The following is a 15,853-nucleotide window of genomic DNA, read 5'->3' as shown; positions in this document are numbered from 1 at the left end:
GCCTTCTCTCTCAGGCAGGCAAGTCCTTACAATGTTCTCTTTATTTCCCATTCAACGAAAAATATGAGTCCTTTTCATTTGTGTAGATTCTAAGTGTTTCACCCATTTGACAATTTTCTTATTAATAAACCCATACAGATATTAACATCTGATTTGCTATAAAAAGATGGCCACCACATAGTAAGTTTTAAAAAAGTTGCAGCATAGTATGGATTTATTTTTTGTATGTATTTAAAGTTATATATATATATACACACACACACATATATACATATAATGAATGCATTTAAAAAGGAGTCTGAGTTCACATAAATAACTGGTTTACATAAATATTGGTTCTCTCTGGAAAACAGTCAGGGCAGAAGACAGGTGATATATTTTTCAGTGCTGCTTTATTTCTTATAGCAAATATGTATTAGTTTCATAATGAGAAAACACAAATCAAAAAATTATAAAATAAATAGTCTGGTTTTATTTAAGTCTGTACTAACAAAAAAAGCACAGACTGGGTCTATTAACATTATCTGTATGGTGTCTAGCTCAGCACTATAAGAACAGATGGAAAAAGTCATTTAAAGACAAGATGTCCTTGAAGTTCCCATTGTGGCGCAGTGAAAATGTATCTGACTAGGAACCGTGAAGTTGCAGGTTCGACCCCTGGCCTCGCTCAGTGGGCTAAGGTTCCGGCGTTGCCGTGAGCTGTGGTGTAGGTTGCAGACGTGGCTCAGATCCCACGTTGCTGTGCCTGTGGTGTACGCTGGCAGCTGTAGCTCCAATTGGACCCCTAGCCTGGGAACCTCCATATGCCATGGGTGAGGCCCTAAAAAGCAAAAAACAAAAAACAAAAAAAAACCCGACAAGATGACCTTCAGAGGCTCTTGCTATTTTAGGGCACCCAACCCTATAGAGTAGGCCTAAACATACCTCCCAAATGCTGGCCACATCCCTCTCTCAGGAATGTATGGGAGGAAGAGTACCACCTATTACTCCCCAAATTATCCTACTTTGACAAAAACAGGCCCAGATCTGCAGATATGCAGCTTTAGGCCCTAAGGTAGCCTGGGTGATGGCAATGGCAGTGGTGGTGACAACAGCAGCAATAGCAGAACTCGGCTGCTGGGTCCCCCAACATGATGGTCTACAGGATTTCCTTGCTGTCCTCCTTGATCTGTGTCTGGTCCTACCCATCTCTGAGAAGAGAAGCCAATTCAATCCTTAAACCTCAGGAGCACAAACCTCTCCAGATTAGATTACACAATGCAGTCCTGACTGCTGGCCATGCCACAATGAGCAGCCCACATACCAAAAAAAAGTAAAAACTTTTAAAAACTGGGTAATGCTTCAAATACGTACCCCAGGGCCAAGCTCCAAGTTTCTTCATAAAAGCAGATAGAGGAATTCCCATCGTGGCGCAGTGGTTAACGAATCCGACTAGGAACCATGAGGTTGCGGGTTTGGTCCCTGCCCTTGCTCAGTGGGTTAAGGACCGCCGGCGTTGCCGTGAGCTGTGGTGTAGGTTGCAGACGCGGCTCGGATCCCACGTTGCTGTGGCTCTGGCATAGGCCGGTGGCTACAGCCCCGATTCGACCCCTAGCGTGGGAACCTCCATATGCCGCGGGAGCAGCCCAAAGAAATAGCAAAAAGACAAAAACAAACAAACAAACAAACAAACAAAAAAAACCAAAACAAAAGCAGATAGAAATGCTTACATGGCTACCTGTTAGAATCTACTGAAAACTTTTTTTTTAATTTTTTTAATTGCTTTTTTTTTTTTTTTAGGGCCACACCCGTGGCATATGGAGGTTCCCAGGCTATGGGTCTAATCAGAGCTATAGCTGCTGGCCTATGCCACAGGCACAGCAATGCCAGAACCGAGCTGCATCCATGACTTACACCACAGCTCACTGCAACACCAGATCCTTAACCCACTGAGCAAGGCCAGGGATCGAGCCCAAAACCTCATGCTTCCTAGTCAGATTTGTTTCCACCGCACCACAACGGGAACTCCAGAATCCACTAAAAACTTTGATTTGAAATTTCTCCTTTGTTGTGAACAGAACTATATTATGTGAAGACATGGGAAAAGGGAATGGAAATTGGCTATGAACAAGCTGACCACTCACAGGTAAACAGTCTCTTCAAGGCACACAAGAGGGAAAACTCTTCCCCATTCCTTGGCATTATACCACTCCATTCTGCTCGGGCCACATTAGGCAATTTCCAGTGGACCACTGAAATTATTGCTTGTCTTTCTAGCAGATATGGCCAAAGGAGTCTGTGCAAAACAATTCCAACTTGACAATAGTAGTAATTAATGTATCTACTCAACAAATATTTGTTGAACATCTTCCCTATGCCAGGTGCTGGGGATACAGTGGGTAGTGAGAAACTGCTCCTGTTCCTATGAAACTTACATTCCTAGTGGGCTAGGCTGATAGAATGAAAAGAATACATTCCTGAGAGTCCTGGGTTAAAGTCTTGCTTCTGCCCACTACATGACCTTGACCAAGTCTTTTCCCCTTGTTGTGTTTTATAGTTGACCAATAGATCTTCCACAGATTTAAGTAATGTGCTTCCATTATAAAACATAAAATTCTCCGGTGGGTTAGGGGCTTTCAAATGGCCAGTACAGCAGCAAGAAGAAGTCATGGGTATGTGGAGAAAACAAAAATCATACTGGATGGAGAAGAATTCCTATCCAGAGACCTTGGATGGTTCTTCACGAGCTGCTTGCCCAAGACAGGTGGGACGGGCAGGCTCTTGAAAAGCATATAGTCAGTGACAGACACAGTTCTGTCCTAATAGTACATGGCTGGTTTGTATCCAGAAGGCCTGAAAGGTACCCAGTTTTACTGTAGCTTCTATAAATACTTCTACCTCCAGCTAAGGGGATGTTAGGAAACCCTCTGCTCTAGTACCCCTCATTTGCTGCTAACGAGCTGAGGAAAAGGTGGTACCTCCCTCCTCAGCCACTTGTGGCCCTTCTTGAGTAGGGCAGTGCTGGGGCCAGGTGGAGCTATGCTGCCAGGTAAGTGGGTATATTGGACTTCTCTGCATACCTCCCACTAAAAGCATCAGGTTGTGGGGCGCCTATGGGAATGTTTGCTCAGGGAAACTGTAGCATCTGATGTTCTGTGCTCAGAAGCTGGGTAACATACATGGAACAAAACTTTAACAGGATAACTGGAAAAAAATTATGGGATGTCCTGAGCCTATCCTCCCTCCCTTGTGCCTCACAGCCCACAGAGCATTTCCAGATGCATTAGTGCCTAAATCTTCACCATAACCCTAAGAAGCAGGGTATTACTATTCTATTTTGCAAATGGGAAACTGAGAGTTGGAATGGTTTGAGAAGTTTGCACTGGTAGGTCAAGGCCAGCAGGACTCTCTCAGGCCTCTCCTCCCTACAGGTGCTAATGCACCCTCCCCCTCTCTAAAGTGTATTTTCTTTATTACTGGTGCCTAATATGTCCTACCAAGTGCTCGGCCAACATTGTTGGATCCCTTGAATACATTACTGCTGCTTCCCCTGCTCCATGTCTGTCACTGACTATGCACTCATCAAAGACCTACCCAGCCCTAACCATCACCTGAAAAAAACAACCCTTTCTTGGGGAAGGAGTAGTTAGAAACTTTAAAGTCCACAAGTTTACTACTAAAAGAGAAAGTGCGAGAGCCCAGATAACTGCAATATCACGTGGTAGGTATTATGAGAAATTCTTAGAAAGTATAGTGGGCACATAGAAGACAGTACAACTAATACTACCTGGGAATATTAAAGAAGGCATCCAGTGGAGGTGGCATGGAGTGGGAGAGATGAAGAAGAGACACCTAACATTTCAAGTTGAATAGAAAAAAACATATGCCAAAGGTTAAATGTACAAGAGGTATGGATTACTTGGGGAAACTTGATCCCACAAAGCTACAGCATGGTGTACATGGAGCAACAAGTGGGAGTCTGAAGAGAGAGCTAGGATGGTGCCAAGTATCAAAGGGCTCTCCATATCCATCATGCTAAGGTGTATAGATTTTCTCTTGTTCTCACTGACTGCAGTGTTATAAACACTGGACTAATCTGCTAGGAGTAATCTAAATGCCCCCAAAAGGTGAATGGTTAGTAAATTATGACATAGTTATTGGGTGGAATTTTGTAATGGCATTAAAATGTTTGTGTTTTAAAACTAAATAATATTTACCTAAGTTTTTAATGATATGTCAAACAGAGATAAAGAAGTAAGATTTTTTAATGTACAATATAATTACACCATAGAAGACTTAAGGTAAATACATGAGATTTGATAAGAAATACATATAAATAATAATTGCTATGCTAAAATGGTGGGCTTATGTAAGATGTCTCTCTCTATTTGATAAACTTTGTCATATACCATGTTGGGTTTCATAAAAAGGAGAAGTATAAAAATAACCACCCTTCTTGTATTTTACTCCTCTTTCCTTCTCCCTCTCCCACTGACTTCCCTACTCTCCCTCACCAAGAGCCTTTCTAATCTACTACCTGTGACTAGGATGCTTAACAACACATGTTGAGTCCCCCAGGAAGGAAAGGCTGCCAGCAAGGTGGCTGCTCCAAGCAGCAAGTTCCTGCATGGTCCTGAGACCATTCCAGCTCAATGCTGGAGAAGAATCTTTCACTCAAAAGCATCATCCAGCTTTCCCCAACTAAGCCTTCTCTGATTAAACTACCCTAGAAATTTGTACCCAAAGGAAAGATACCAAGAAAACTCCTATATTGCCCTCACTCCAGGAGGCTCAGGGCAGGTGAAGATTATGTTCATGGCCAACTCCTAGGTGGCTGAGATAGAGCCTGAGATCCTTGATTCACAAGCAAGCTCTGTATAAAATGTCAGTAAGGAAAAAGAAGGCTGAAAACAGATCCAGCCAATGGTACACCATCTCCAGAAACTAGCTTATGCCCTATCAGTCCATTAGGCCCCCACAGGAAATTCAGAAATCCCTCCTCTTTGATCTATAGGTCTGCCCAAAGGAAGTCATATTCACAAAATGCAGGATCAGTTGAAAGCTAAACACTAGGCTTGTGGAACTCTCCCTCACTAGAAATGTCTCCCCTTCACTCCACCCAAGACCACATCACCTAGCTCTCCCCATCCAAGGGCAATAAACACATCAGTGACTCAGACAGAAGAAGGGGAAAGGGAGATTAGCAATTTAAGACTCAGCCAAAAGCAATTTTATAACTGTAAGGAGAGGGATGTTGTCGGGGAGGTAGTAGAGGAAGTCAAATCTCATTTGCATTTCAGTTTTGGTTTGTTTCTTGGTCTTCCCCTTCCCTATTGGAACAACAACTAATTCAAGGGTCTTCTATTCTTCCTGGAGTCACCAATGACCCAAATTAGCCAGCAACAATACTTTGCAGGCTGAACTCCAATACCTCTAAGCAGAGCTCACTAAAATAGAGAGGGCTACTTACACATTGATAGCTGGGGGGAAAATGACACTCCCAATTCCATTCTAAAGAACAAAGAGCAACTTCTCCAAATAGTCGCTGTTCTCTGTTGTTATACCCTTTCCAAGAACCTCTTACTATCTTCTTAAAGACTGGGGATGACTAATCATACTGTCAGAAAAAGCCAATGTTCTCATTTTATAGATATGAAAATTAAGGCCATTAAAGTGATTTGTCCAATGTCACACAGGCGGAGACTAAAAACAAGATAGTCTGATTCAATCTGTCATTCTTTTCATTTCTACTCCAAAGCATTTTTTTAAAAATCCAGATAGGGGAGTTCCCATTGTGGTGCAACAGAATCAAATCTGACTAGTAACCATGAGGTGGTGGGTTGGATCCCTGGCCTTGCCCAGTGGGTTAAAGGATCCAGCATTGCCATGAGCTGTAGGTCGCAGATGCGGCTCAGATCTAGTGTTGCTGTGGCTACGGTGTAGGCCAGCAGCTGCTGCTCTGATTTGACCCCTAGCCTGGGAACCTCCACATGCTGCGGGTACGGCCCTAAAAAGCAAAAGCAAAAAAAAAAAAAAAAAAAAAAAAAAAAAAAAAAATCCAGACAGGTGCTCCAAGCTGTGTCAAAAGTTCAGCTCTTTTAAGCTAAAGCTAGACAGCTCAGAACTGAGAACAAGAGGCAGAAGGATCTTGGACCCAGCACACTCAGGAAAGTCAAGTTCGAAGACTTGGCATATCAAAGGCACACTTAAAGAACTTACCAACTAGAAGGCTTTAGAAGAATAATTTCAGATGCTGAGAGCCCAGCCCCACCCCATCAACCCCTACACTCTGAGCATTTTCAGGCCAAGCAAGACTACTCTTAGGCTATCAGACATCTAGGTAAGAAGCTAGAGGGAGGTGACTAGGCAAACTGAAGAGGGCAAGGAGAGATAAGAAAGCAGGGTGGAGAAATCACAGTCATTCCAGAGCTCTCACATCTTCCTCTCTCCTTTCTCACTGCCTGCCCCCACCCCAGGCCCAACAAATAACCTCACCTCCTGCTCTAAACAAGCCCTATGCAAGGAAAAAGAAAAGCTGCCGGTGGCAACTTGAGGAAGGTATTCCTTGTACCAAAGAAGAACAAGGGACTAGTTTAGGTGGCAAGGGCACTGGAGGGGGAAAAATATAGCCAAATAAGGCATACTTGACTGGTAGGGAATCATCAGGAAAGGTTCCAGAAGCTGACATCGGAGGGAGGAAGCCTTTAGTCATTGGTTTCCTCTGGCAACTGGCCTAAAGCCAGGAGGCAAACTCCCAACCTTAGAAAAATGCCCAGACTATAGCAGAGAGAAAGGCAACTAAATCTAAATTTTCCCCAGGCCCTCTTTAGCTTCTGTTGGAGCACCTCTCCATGTACCAGCAGAGAGGTGTAATATAACCCTGAAGCAAAACGCAGATGTTCTCACCAAGTGAGATTAAGGAACCTGGGAAAAAGGGTTTTGCTCTACTTTGGTTGCATATTTCTGATACTGTATGTTTTCAAGTTGTTGATGTTTTCAAGTTAGAGAAAGGAAAAGTGCAAAGACAAAAATGTTAAGTGACTTTTGTTCTCAACAAAGGAATTTCTATGGGTTAGTCAATCTCTCAGGAATATCTGCAAGGATATCTGGAGAGAAGTTTAGCTTACTTAAATCCCTTGAGGATAGTAAAGATTTGTACAACTTAATTAATGACACCCAAATTGGCTCTTACATTGACCCCCACCCTCCAAATCCATACCACAGATTAGTCAACTCTAATTAAAGATTACAACCAGTAAGAGCCTCTTAGTATACTTCAACGTTCAGGCTGAAATTCCTGAAAAAGGACAGGGGAGGAGTGAGGGGCAGACTAGACCAAGACAGTAAGATCAGGAATCTTATCTAAACATATTTTACTGGAGAAAAATGAGCCTTGATCTTTCCCAGGTATTTAAGGGAGGCCAGGATTAAAGAAAGGGAAAGAAAGGTTGACCAAGCCTGATAGGTAGGCCTTATTCCCCCTCCTAGGCCCTGGCCTCTGTTACCTCCCAAATAAATATCTAGGAAAGGATTTCTCTGGATTATACTTTGCCCACATCTCAATTTTTCTTTCATTAGACCCTAATCGATAACCTAGCCACACAAAGTATCTATCAAATTCCCACAAAGTACAAGAGTCACCAGAGACAGGAAGAAACCTCAACATTCAAAGTCACCAATCATGGAAGCTACCTGGCAAATCATTACTACTAAGTGAACACAGTGGTATGTCCCCATACCATTGGCCTAGGAGTTATGTCAACACTTGCCTTATGCCACAAGCCCACTGAAATGAGCATAAAATCTATTTCTGCCATTAAATCTAGTTCTACGCACAACCAAAAAGCTGTGCTTTTAAAGTTACCCAAAAGGTCCTTTCTCCAAGTTTAAGGATGAGAAGCTACAGCTGGGTCCTGGCCAGAAAATGCCACAATTTTCAACCTATCACAATTACACATGAAGAAATCCTCCCCTCATTTCCATCCTTTCTCAAATACCTATCTCATAGCAAAGCCACTGAGAGAACTAAAAGCTGTTTTTAGGCTGCCGACCTAAAGAGAGTAATCACTAGCTCTATTCCTTGGTTTAGCTCATGCAGAAACATGAAGGAAGGAGCTGCTCACATACCCACTTGGGCAACAAAGACAACCAAATTTGTTTTAGTTAATTCACCTAAATCTGGAAAATCCAAGGTGCAGTTTCCCCAACAAACCCTTCAGAAGGGGTCTGCCAACTGAGACAGGACTACTGACTCCAACTGACCCTAGAAAGAGCAACTTGGTCTATACTTACATATACTCTGTGGCTCCCCTTGAAACAATCATCACGTCAAGCCTTCCTTCATTTCAGACAAACTTATTTTCAAGAGAGCACTGGCCTAGAGCCACCTGGTTTATAACCACGTACCAAAACTATATCACTGTCCTACCCAGAACAGCCATTACCCCCAAGTGTATACATCCTTCAAGGCCCCATTAGTGTCCCTTCTTTTCAAAATCTATAGAAAATATCATGTAAATTATATATTTTTTCCTCTCATTTTTAACTCATTTAAAAACTGTCTTTAAGTGAGTTAGCCCTAAATCTCCAGTAGGACATCTATGAATGTACCAATTATATCCTCTATTCATTTATCTGTATCCATTATAGTAAATAGTACTTAGTAACCATTCAATAAATGGTGAGAATGCAGCTGCCTGCCTTCATTCTTACCCATCCTACCTAGCACAAGGTTAGGCATTTGGTAGTTCCATAAATAATTAATAATAACTAATATTTGTAGAGCACTGATTAGATGCTAGGCACAGCCTAAGCACTTTACGAACTGCCTCATTTAATTCTTAAAACAACCCCATGAGATAGGTACTACTCTTATCTTCACTTTACAGTTGAGGAAAAGGAGGCAGAGAAATTAAGTAACTTGCCCAAGGCTACAAAACTAGCTGGACACAGCTGGGATTTGAATCCAGGCAGTCTGGTTCCAAAGTTTATGCTTTTCACCAATACTCCATGTTCCGTTTCTATAAAGGCCTAAAATGTCCTTATATGGCTAGCTAGCTACCCTCACCGGCCTTGGCCTACAAAACCTAGAGATGAGTAGTGCGGGTTAAGGTGGGAGACTCCAGTCTGTATTCAAATGGTTGCAAAACAGCAAATACTGTCACCAAAGTGAAAAAAAGTACCATTATGGTCTCCTAACTCAAGGAACGGGTCAAGCTGGAGCATTAAGTCAGAATACAAAGAGGACAGAGCTCAAAAATTTAAATGGCAAAGAGAAAGTGGGGAATTTGGGTGAGGGGCAGGCAGGAAGAGAAAAAAGTCATTTTGAGGCCCCAGAAGAACTGAGTCACCCACTGACTAAAACCTGCTACAGCAGAAGCTATTTAGGGGAACTCCATTGTGGCCATATTGTTAATGTAATCACCACAGAGCCAATTCTCTGGAAGTCTGTGTCCCCTGGGTGAAAAGAGTCATCCTTCCAAATCAGGCAAATCCAGCGAGAGACCACTAACTTGGGAATCAGGAGCGCCAAGTTCTCCTTTCAATACTGTTACCAATTTCATGTGATCCTGAAGAAGCTGAATAATCTTTCTAGCTATGAATATGAAAATGAAATTACTCAATAAAGGCTCTCAGGACAGTGAAGCCTAGACTCAAGCAGGAAAATATGGCCAGTCTCCCCTTCTTACTTCCCTTCAGCGCATACATCCACTTTCCACCACCCAAACAAAACACTTACCTTCCTAGGAAATACTGCGAAGAATCCCAAAAGCAAGGTCAGAGCTTGAACCACCTCTATTATCACCATACAAAGTCACATTTGAGGTCAGCTCAACATTCTCAGAAGGACCTGCTCTTCCCAAGATCATTTTAACACTATGGTCAAATCACCCGCAGCACAGAGGGAGAAAACACTGAGCACCACACAGCAAGTGCCATTTAAAAGACAGACATTCGAAATTCCTCCCCTAACCTGAGGCCAAGCAAGTTGGATATTAGTCCCAGTCTTATTACCAGTTCATTCAAATCACTTTTTTTTCCTGGGCTTTGGTATCCCCATCTAAAATATAAAACTAAATTTGAATGAAAAATTTTAAGGCCAGCTCAGTTGTCCTATAATTCCAAAAGGCTCCTGTGAGAAACTCAGACCACCCAGAACAATCAGCTAAAAGGGAAGCTTAAGGCTGAGGAAGATATGTGTCATCCTAAGAGCAGGTGAATTTGAAATGCTGTACCCCACAGTTAGCCCTCAGCTCAGTGGTGGTAGATACTTCAGGAGACTGGTTTATGGCCACCAGCTACTCACTGTCTAACAGTTTATCTAACTACCACACTCAAGAGGTTAAAAGTAAACTTAAAACATAACTCAGGAGTTCCCTTCATGGCTCAGTGGTTAATGAATCCAACTAGAAACCATGAGGTTGCGAGTTTGATCCCTGGCCTTGCTCGGTGGGCTAAGGATCTGGCATTGCCATGAGCTGTGGTATATGTTGCAGACAGTCTCAGATCCCGCATTACTATGGCTCTGGTGTAGGCTGGCGGCTATAGCTCCCCTAGCCTGGGAACCTCCATGTGTCATGGGTGTGGCCCTAGAAAAAAACAAAAAAAAAAAGATTAAAAAAAAAACAAAAACAAAAACAAATATAACTCAGCAGCTTCCTGGCCTCTCAGCAGAATCAGCAGAACTCTGGGTCGGGGGTGGGAGGGGGCAGAGTTCCCTCATGGTTCAGAGGGCTAAGACTCCAGCTTGTCACTGCTGTCGCTCTGGTTACAGCTGTGGTGAGTTCAATCCCTGGCTCAGGAATTCTCATGTGCCTTGGGCAGAGCCACAAAAAAAAAAAAAAAAAAAAGAATAAGAGCTATGGGGGTGGGGGGTAATGCTACATCCAGGCAGTTAGAAGAAAGGGGAGAAAAACCCATGAGTTGTTTGTGTTTGTCTGAGGCTCTTCAGTCAACCCACAGCCTTCATAATATAGTCTCAGTTGATTTCTTTCTTGTTTCTCAGTCAGAAAAGCCATAGTCCTTTCCCCTCCATAGACTCAAGAAGAAATGACCAAGAATACTCATGCCAGTGTTCTTGTCAGAGCTACTCATGAGACAAACCAATTCCCAAGCTAGAAACTCTCTATTCTGAGCTCAGTATGGAGCACTCCAGAGGTAGGAGGGGACAAGAAGATACATTTTAGCAAGTGCTGTTCAACTCTGTATTCTCAGCATAGCCTAGCACACTGTCAGTTACAGAGAAGGCACTCAAATTTTAGGCACTCAAAAGAATGTATGAAGGAATAGACATACAAATGGGAGGCTTGAGTCTATACCATCAAGGCTTTCATGATCAGTACTAGAAGGGTCCCTAGAGTGTATCTATTCCTTCATGACAAGCTGTAGAGACTGAGGGCCTGAAGAAAGAACTGCCTAAAGGCCCACTTCATTTGGATCATTTTACTGAGGACATAGATGTTCTTCTTACATGGGGAAAGAAGAAAAACTATCAAGTCAGTGCTACTTGCCATTTCCACTTTCTAAATCAATGGAGTCCTGAGCTAACCCTCCAAGTGATTGCTCCTGTACTACAAATCAGAAACTGGAATTGAAAAGTTTTTCAGCTCTATCAAGAATGAAATAGGAGAAGAGATGAAGAGCAAAACCAGTCAGTCATGACAAGAACACCTCCTTCACTTGACCAACAGATTATCCCAAAATAGACCACCAGATAACTTCTAAAGCTCCAGCATTCAATAAAGCAAACTTCCGAGAGGAGGAAGAGAGACAAAAGTAAAAAGAACACCCTTAAAACAAGCTATTGTTTCAGGCAGCTGGATAATTGTTAACAGTCAGTAGACTAGTGATCAATACCATCTCTGTCACCCACTCATAGAGCAACTTTCCCCTCTCCAAGCCTAATATGACAGAGTAAAGATTAGTTGGTACGTTGCAAGGTCCAACAAAAGGTCTCCTACCCCACTATCCCCTCTCTGCCCAGAAAGTTATTCAAGGAGAAGCCTAAAGGAAACCCCCAAGATGGTTCCTGCTCTATCATCCAAACTTTCACAAAGGGCCAAGTGAGCTGGAGGACCAAAGAAGTGGACAGATGCAGGACTCAAAATGTCAGTCTCTCCCACATAACCTCCATTCCTGATCCCTCATCTGCCCTTGAAGTCTCCAGGCAGGGCTGATTCAAGGGTTAAGAGACAGATTCTGCCTCCTATTCACCAAGTATCACTTTAGTGCCACTCGAGTGGCTCAAGCAATGCTAAGAATGACAGGAGAATAAACAGTCCACATAGGCCCTGTTAAAGTTTAGCTGAATGCAGACCCAGAAGCCTTCAAATCCTTTAAGGAGCTGGGCTCCTTATATCTGCTCATATGGTTTCTCCCATCAATGACTATTCGATCACCTTTCTCCTGACCTGTTGAGCTAGGGCTAAAAACTCAGCAAACTTAAGAGGTTTTACCAAGACTGGCCCTCTAAGACCCAGATTCAAATCCTAGCTTTGCTACTGACTTGCTGCATCCTTCTAGGTCAGGTCCTCCTATCTGTGGATCTTAGTTTCACCATCTATACAATGACAACAACTGGACTCAACAATTGTGAAGAGCCTTTTCAACTCTAATAAACCAAAAATTCAAGAATACCTTGAAAATTCAAAACAGTCACTTTTTAGGGAATCTGTGAGAGTCCCAAAGACTTTGTGATCTAAAAAAAAAAAGTTAAAGAGGGTGGAGGGGAATATTTTTTTTACAACTGTCTTATCATCACCAGAAATTACAGATGGCAGTTAATAATCTGCTCCATTCTAGCTACTAAAGCAGACTCAGGAAACTGGGAAGTAGAAGCAGAATCCTGAATTGGTGGAGAAAGGGTACAGAGGGACATGTTTTAACAGATTTAAAGGGAGCTGGGTGACTAAGAGAGAAAATTGGCTGTAAAAGTGAAAGCAACCCTGGACAGATTGTACACATAGTTCATATGAATGAACAGATTTGATTTGTCCACTACCCTTCCCTATCTGTCATACTCCAGAAATAGCCTAAAGCACACTAGTGAAGAAGGAATGAAGAACAAGGAATTTTTTCCCTTCATTAAAGTTATTAGCTGGTATGCAGTGAATTAGACTGTGCCCCTAGATGCCTCAGCATTGGGTTAAGGAATGAGAAAAGTAATAGGAGGCACCTTGTGACACTTCTAACTCTCACCAGGAGACAATACAAAAGCCAACATTGGTTACTTTGCCCAAATCATCCACTTCCTTTTATCTGAGGACAAAAAGGCCTGAGAATAGGGGGAAATTTGCTTTCAGCAAGAGAAGGGGCTCAACTTAAATCTTTCGCTGAAACAGAACAGAGGGTCAACATGATGAGCATCAAAAAGCATGGACCCCAATTTGGTTCTGTCATCATGTGCCCTTAGGTCTTTGTCTGTAGGCCTAAATATCCTCATTAGTTTAAAACAGAGAGAAAAAAAGAGAGAGAGAGACATACCAGATAGACAGTGTCTAAAGTCCCTTTCAGGTTAAGACTGGAGATCTTAAAAAGCATGATAAAGTTGTTTCTCCTAAAAGATGACCATTCCTTGAAGCCACACAGCCGAGAAATCATCCAAAACTTCCAATCTACCAAAATTCATCCTTCTCTTTGCAACTTGATTCAAATTTCAGTTAATCTGCATAAAAATACTTTCAGTATTCAGGTACTTTCAGTACCCTAGGCCTGACCTCAAACAACTCATACTCCAGTCTCTCTCCATAGCAGGAAAAGGATAACCATGCTGTCTTCTTTGCTACTTTTGATTGAGATAAGATGGTTAAGATAACTTTGAGACAATTTCCAGGCCTATCAAGTTGTGTTTAAATGAGATATCTCAGGATTGAGGATGAGAGATGCCACTAGAGAAGAGAGGTTACGGGGCACAATCTATTCTGAGAGATCCATCCACCTATTTAGGCAAAGCCACATCTGAAGAGGAGTCAAGGAGTCAACCACAGAGAGATAAACCCAAAGAGAGGCTCCTGGAAGGATCTTTATAATCCCCTTGATGGCAGAAACAGTGTTTTTATTTCCCCCCCTGCCTTTTCAAAACCATTCTCTGTCACTGTGTGTATGTGGGGCAGAGAGGGGGTGGGGGAGTGTGGTAAAGTCCCATGTCACAAAACCATGAGCAACTGAAAAGAGAGATGGTAAAAGTACACACTTGTTGAAAACTTGGTGTGTTTACCGGACAGGGCTCATGGGAGGAAAAAGTATATATACATGTATGTGTAACTTGGTTCCCATGCTGTACAGCGGAAAAAATTAATTAATTAATTAATTTAAAAAAATAAAGGACAGGGTTCTGGAAAGGCAAGAATGACTTGGCAGTAAGGCTGGAACACAGCATCGTGGCAACCAAAGCTCAGCACACGCCCAAAGAACCAGGCCCCCACTCCTCTTTTCCAGGGGCTCTCAGACCTTCTCAAGACTACCAGTCACTATCTTAGCTCTAAAAGGCTCAGGCAGCCCTAGGGAGAGGGGTCAGGGGGAACTGCATTGCCTAAACCAGTGTAACAAGCTACTTGGCCTAAGGGACTCAAGCCAGGATGGTCACCCTGCCTTCCTGAGCAAGGGAAAGGCCTCAACAGGCATTTGGCATGACTTGCACAAAAGCAAGCAGGGCTCATTATTCAAGCACACCCCTCCTCCCCTCCCTTCTGGGCATCCGGCCCCATAGGCCCCACTCCCAGGAGGCTTCTGCTCTTCTCACAACAGCCAGTGGGGTGGAGACCAGATCCTAGAAGCTACCACCACTCTAGAAAGGTGTGGCCCCACAGGAGATTCCACACCTCACAGAACAGTCCAGAGTGGATAGAGAGCCAGTAAGCAATGAGAAAGACGATTTAGCAGTGGAGAGGAGGAAGAAACCAGTCCTCTCCGCCCCCCCCCTCCCCGCCCCCACAGGAGATAGAGCAGACCTTCCTTCAGACTGGTGCCTAGTGAAATGTTAGCTTTCCCAGGTAAAAGCAAGAGGCCTCAATGAGTCTGTCCACAACTTTCTCTTCCCCCTCTAGTGGGAAACATCTGAAGCTGCCTGGGGAAGCTGTGGGAAAGGTGAGTGGGGGTTTGGGGATGCACTGAGCAGCTCCCACACTCCTCCTTGCTTCTTAGTTCCCATGGCCCCTCCTGGGCAGTGGCAGACTTGCTTCATAAATGCACCAATTCCTGGACTGGGTAAGGGTCCTCCTTCGGACTAGAGTCCTCTCCCCTGTACCCAGGGCCCCTCAGGAGTAAAAGGAGACGTTGGGCCCCCAAAGAAGCCTTCACTAACTGTCGCACTGCATACACAAGGAACTGTAATCTGAGAAAGAGGTCGGCCCCGCCCGGCTCGTGCTTCTATCCCTAGACCCCCTTACGGCGACGGCGCGCCGGACCCGGACTCCACCCCCGCCCCTCCCGACTCCAGGCCACTGCGGAGGGCGCGGCACCTCGAGCCGGCGGGTGGCTGGCCAAGACCAGGGCCGTCAGGCAGGGGCCACCAGGCTCCGCAAGAGCACCTCCCCCCCAGGGCCGGCAGCGCCCACCCTGGGCACTCACCGTCTTGGGCATGGTGGCGGCAAAGGCGGCGGAGTTGGCGAAGTTTGGCTGGGAGCTGTCGGGCGGCACTGAGCACGCAGTACACAAGGCTCGGACTCCAAACACTGGGGGCTCGGATTGGGCCTCTCGCTAGCGTCGGGGCGACTGCTCCGCTTCCTGCTAACGGGCCACGACTTCACAAACCCCACCCAGGAAAGAGCCACCCCCGTCGCGCCGCCCGCTCCTTTATGTGGCCGAGCTTCCGCGCCGCTCTCCGCCCTCGCGCCCGCCTTCTCGTCGGCCGCTGGCCTCGCCCCGCCCAGCCCAG

The 15,853-nt window shown here is 44.3% G+C and overlaps 1 protein-coding gene across 2 annotated transcripts in view; it reads right to left on the bottom strand.

The window, feature by feature from the left end:
- The window catches only part of MSN (moesin), a 123,478-nt gene that overhangs the window by 48,808 nt on the left and 58,817 nt on the right, over positions 1-15,853 (bottom strand). The window contains 1 exon segment of one of the 2 annotated variants that reach the window (NM_001009578.1): positions 15,547-15,662. The exons of the other annotated variant lie outside the window; for it this stretch is intronic. Coding sequence (NP_001009578.1) covers positions 15,547-15,558 — 12 coding nt within the window. The 5' untranslated portion in view covers positions 15,559-15,662. 2 annotated transcript variants of the gene reach the window in all.

Source organism: Sus scrofa, chromosome X (assembly GCF_000003025.6).
Source record: "Sus scrofa isolate TJ Tabasco breed Duroc chromosome X, Sscrofa11.1, whole genome shotgun sequence".
Lineage (NCBI taxonomy): Eukaryota > Metazoa > Chordata > Mammalia > Artiodactyla > Suidae > Sus > Sus scrofa.
Note: the sequence above shows the minus strand (reverse complement) of the source record. Positions and strands in the feature narration are given on the sequence as shown.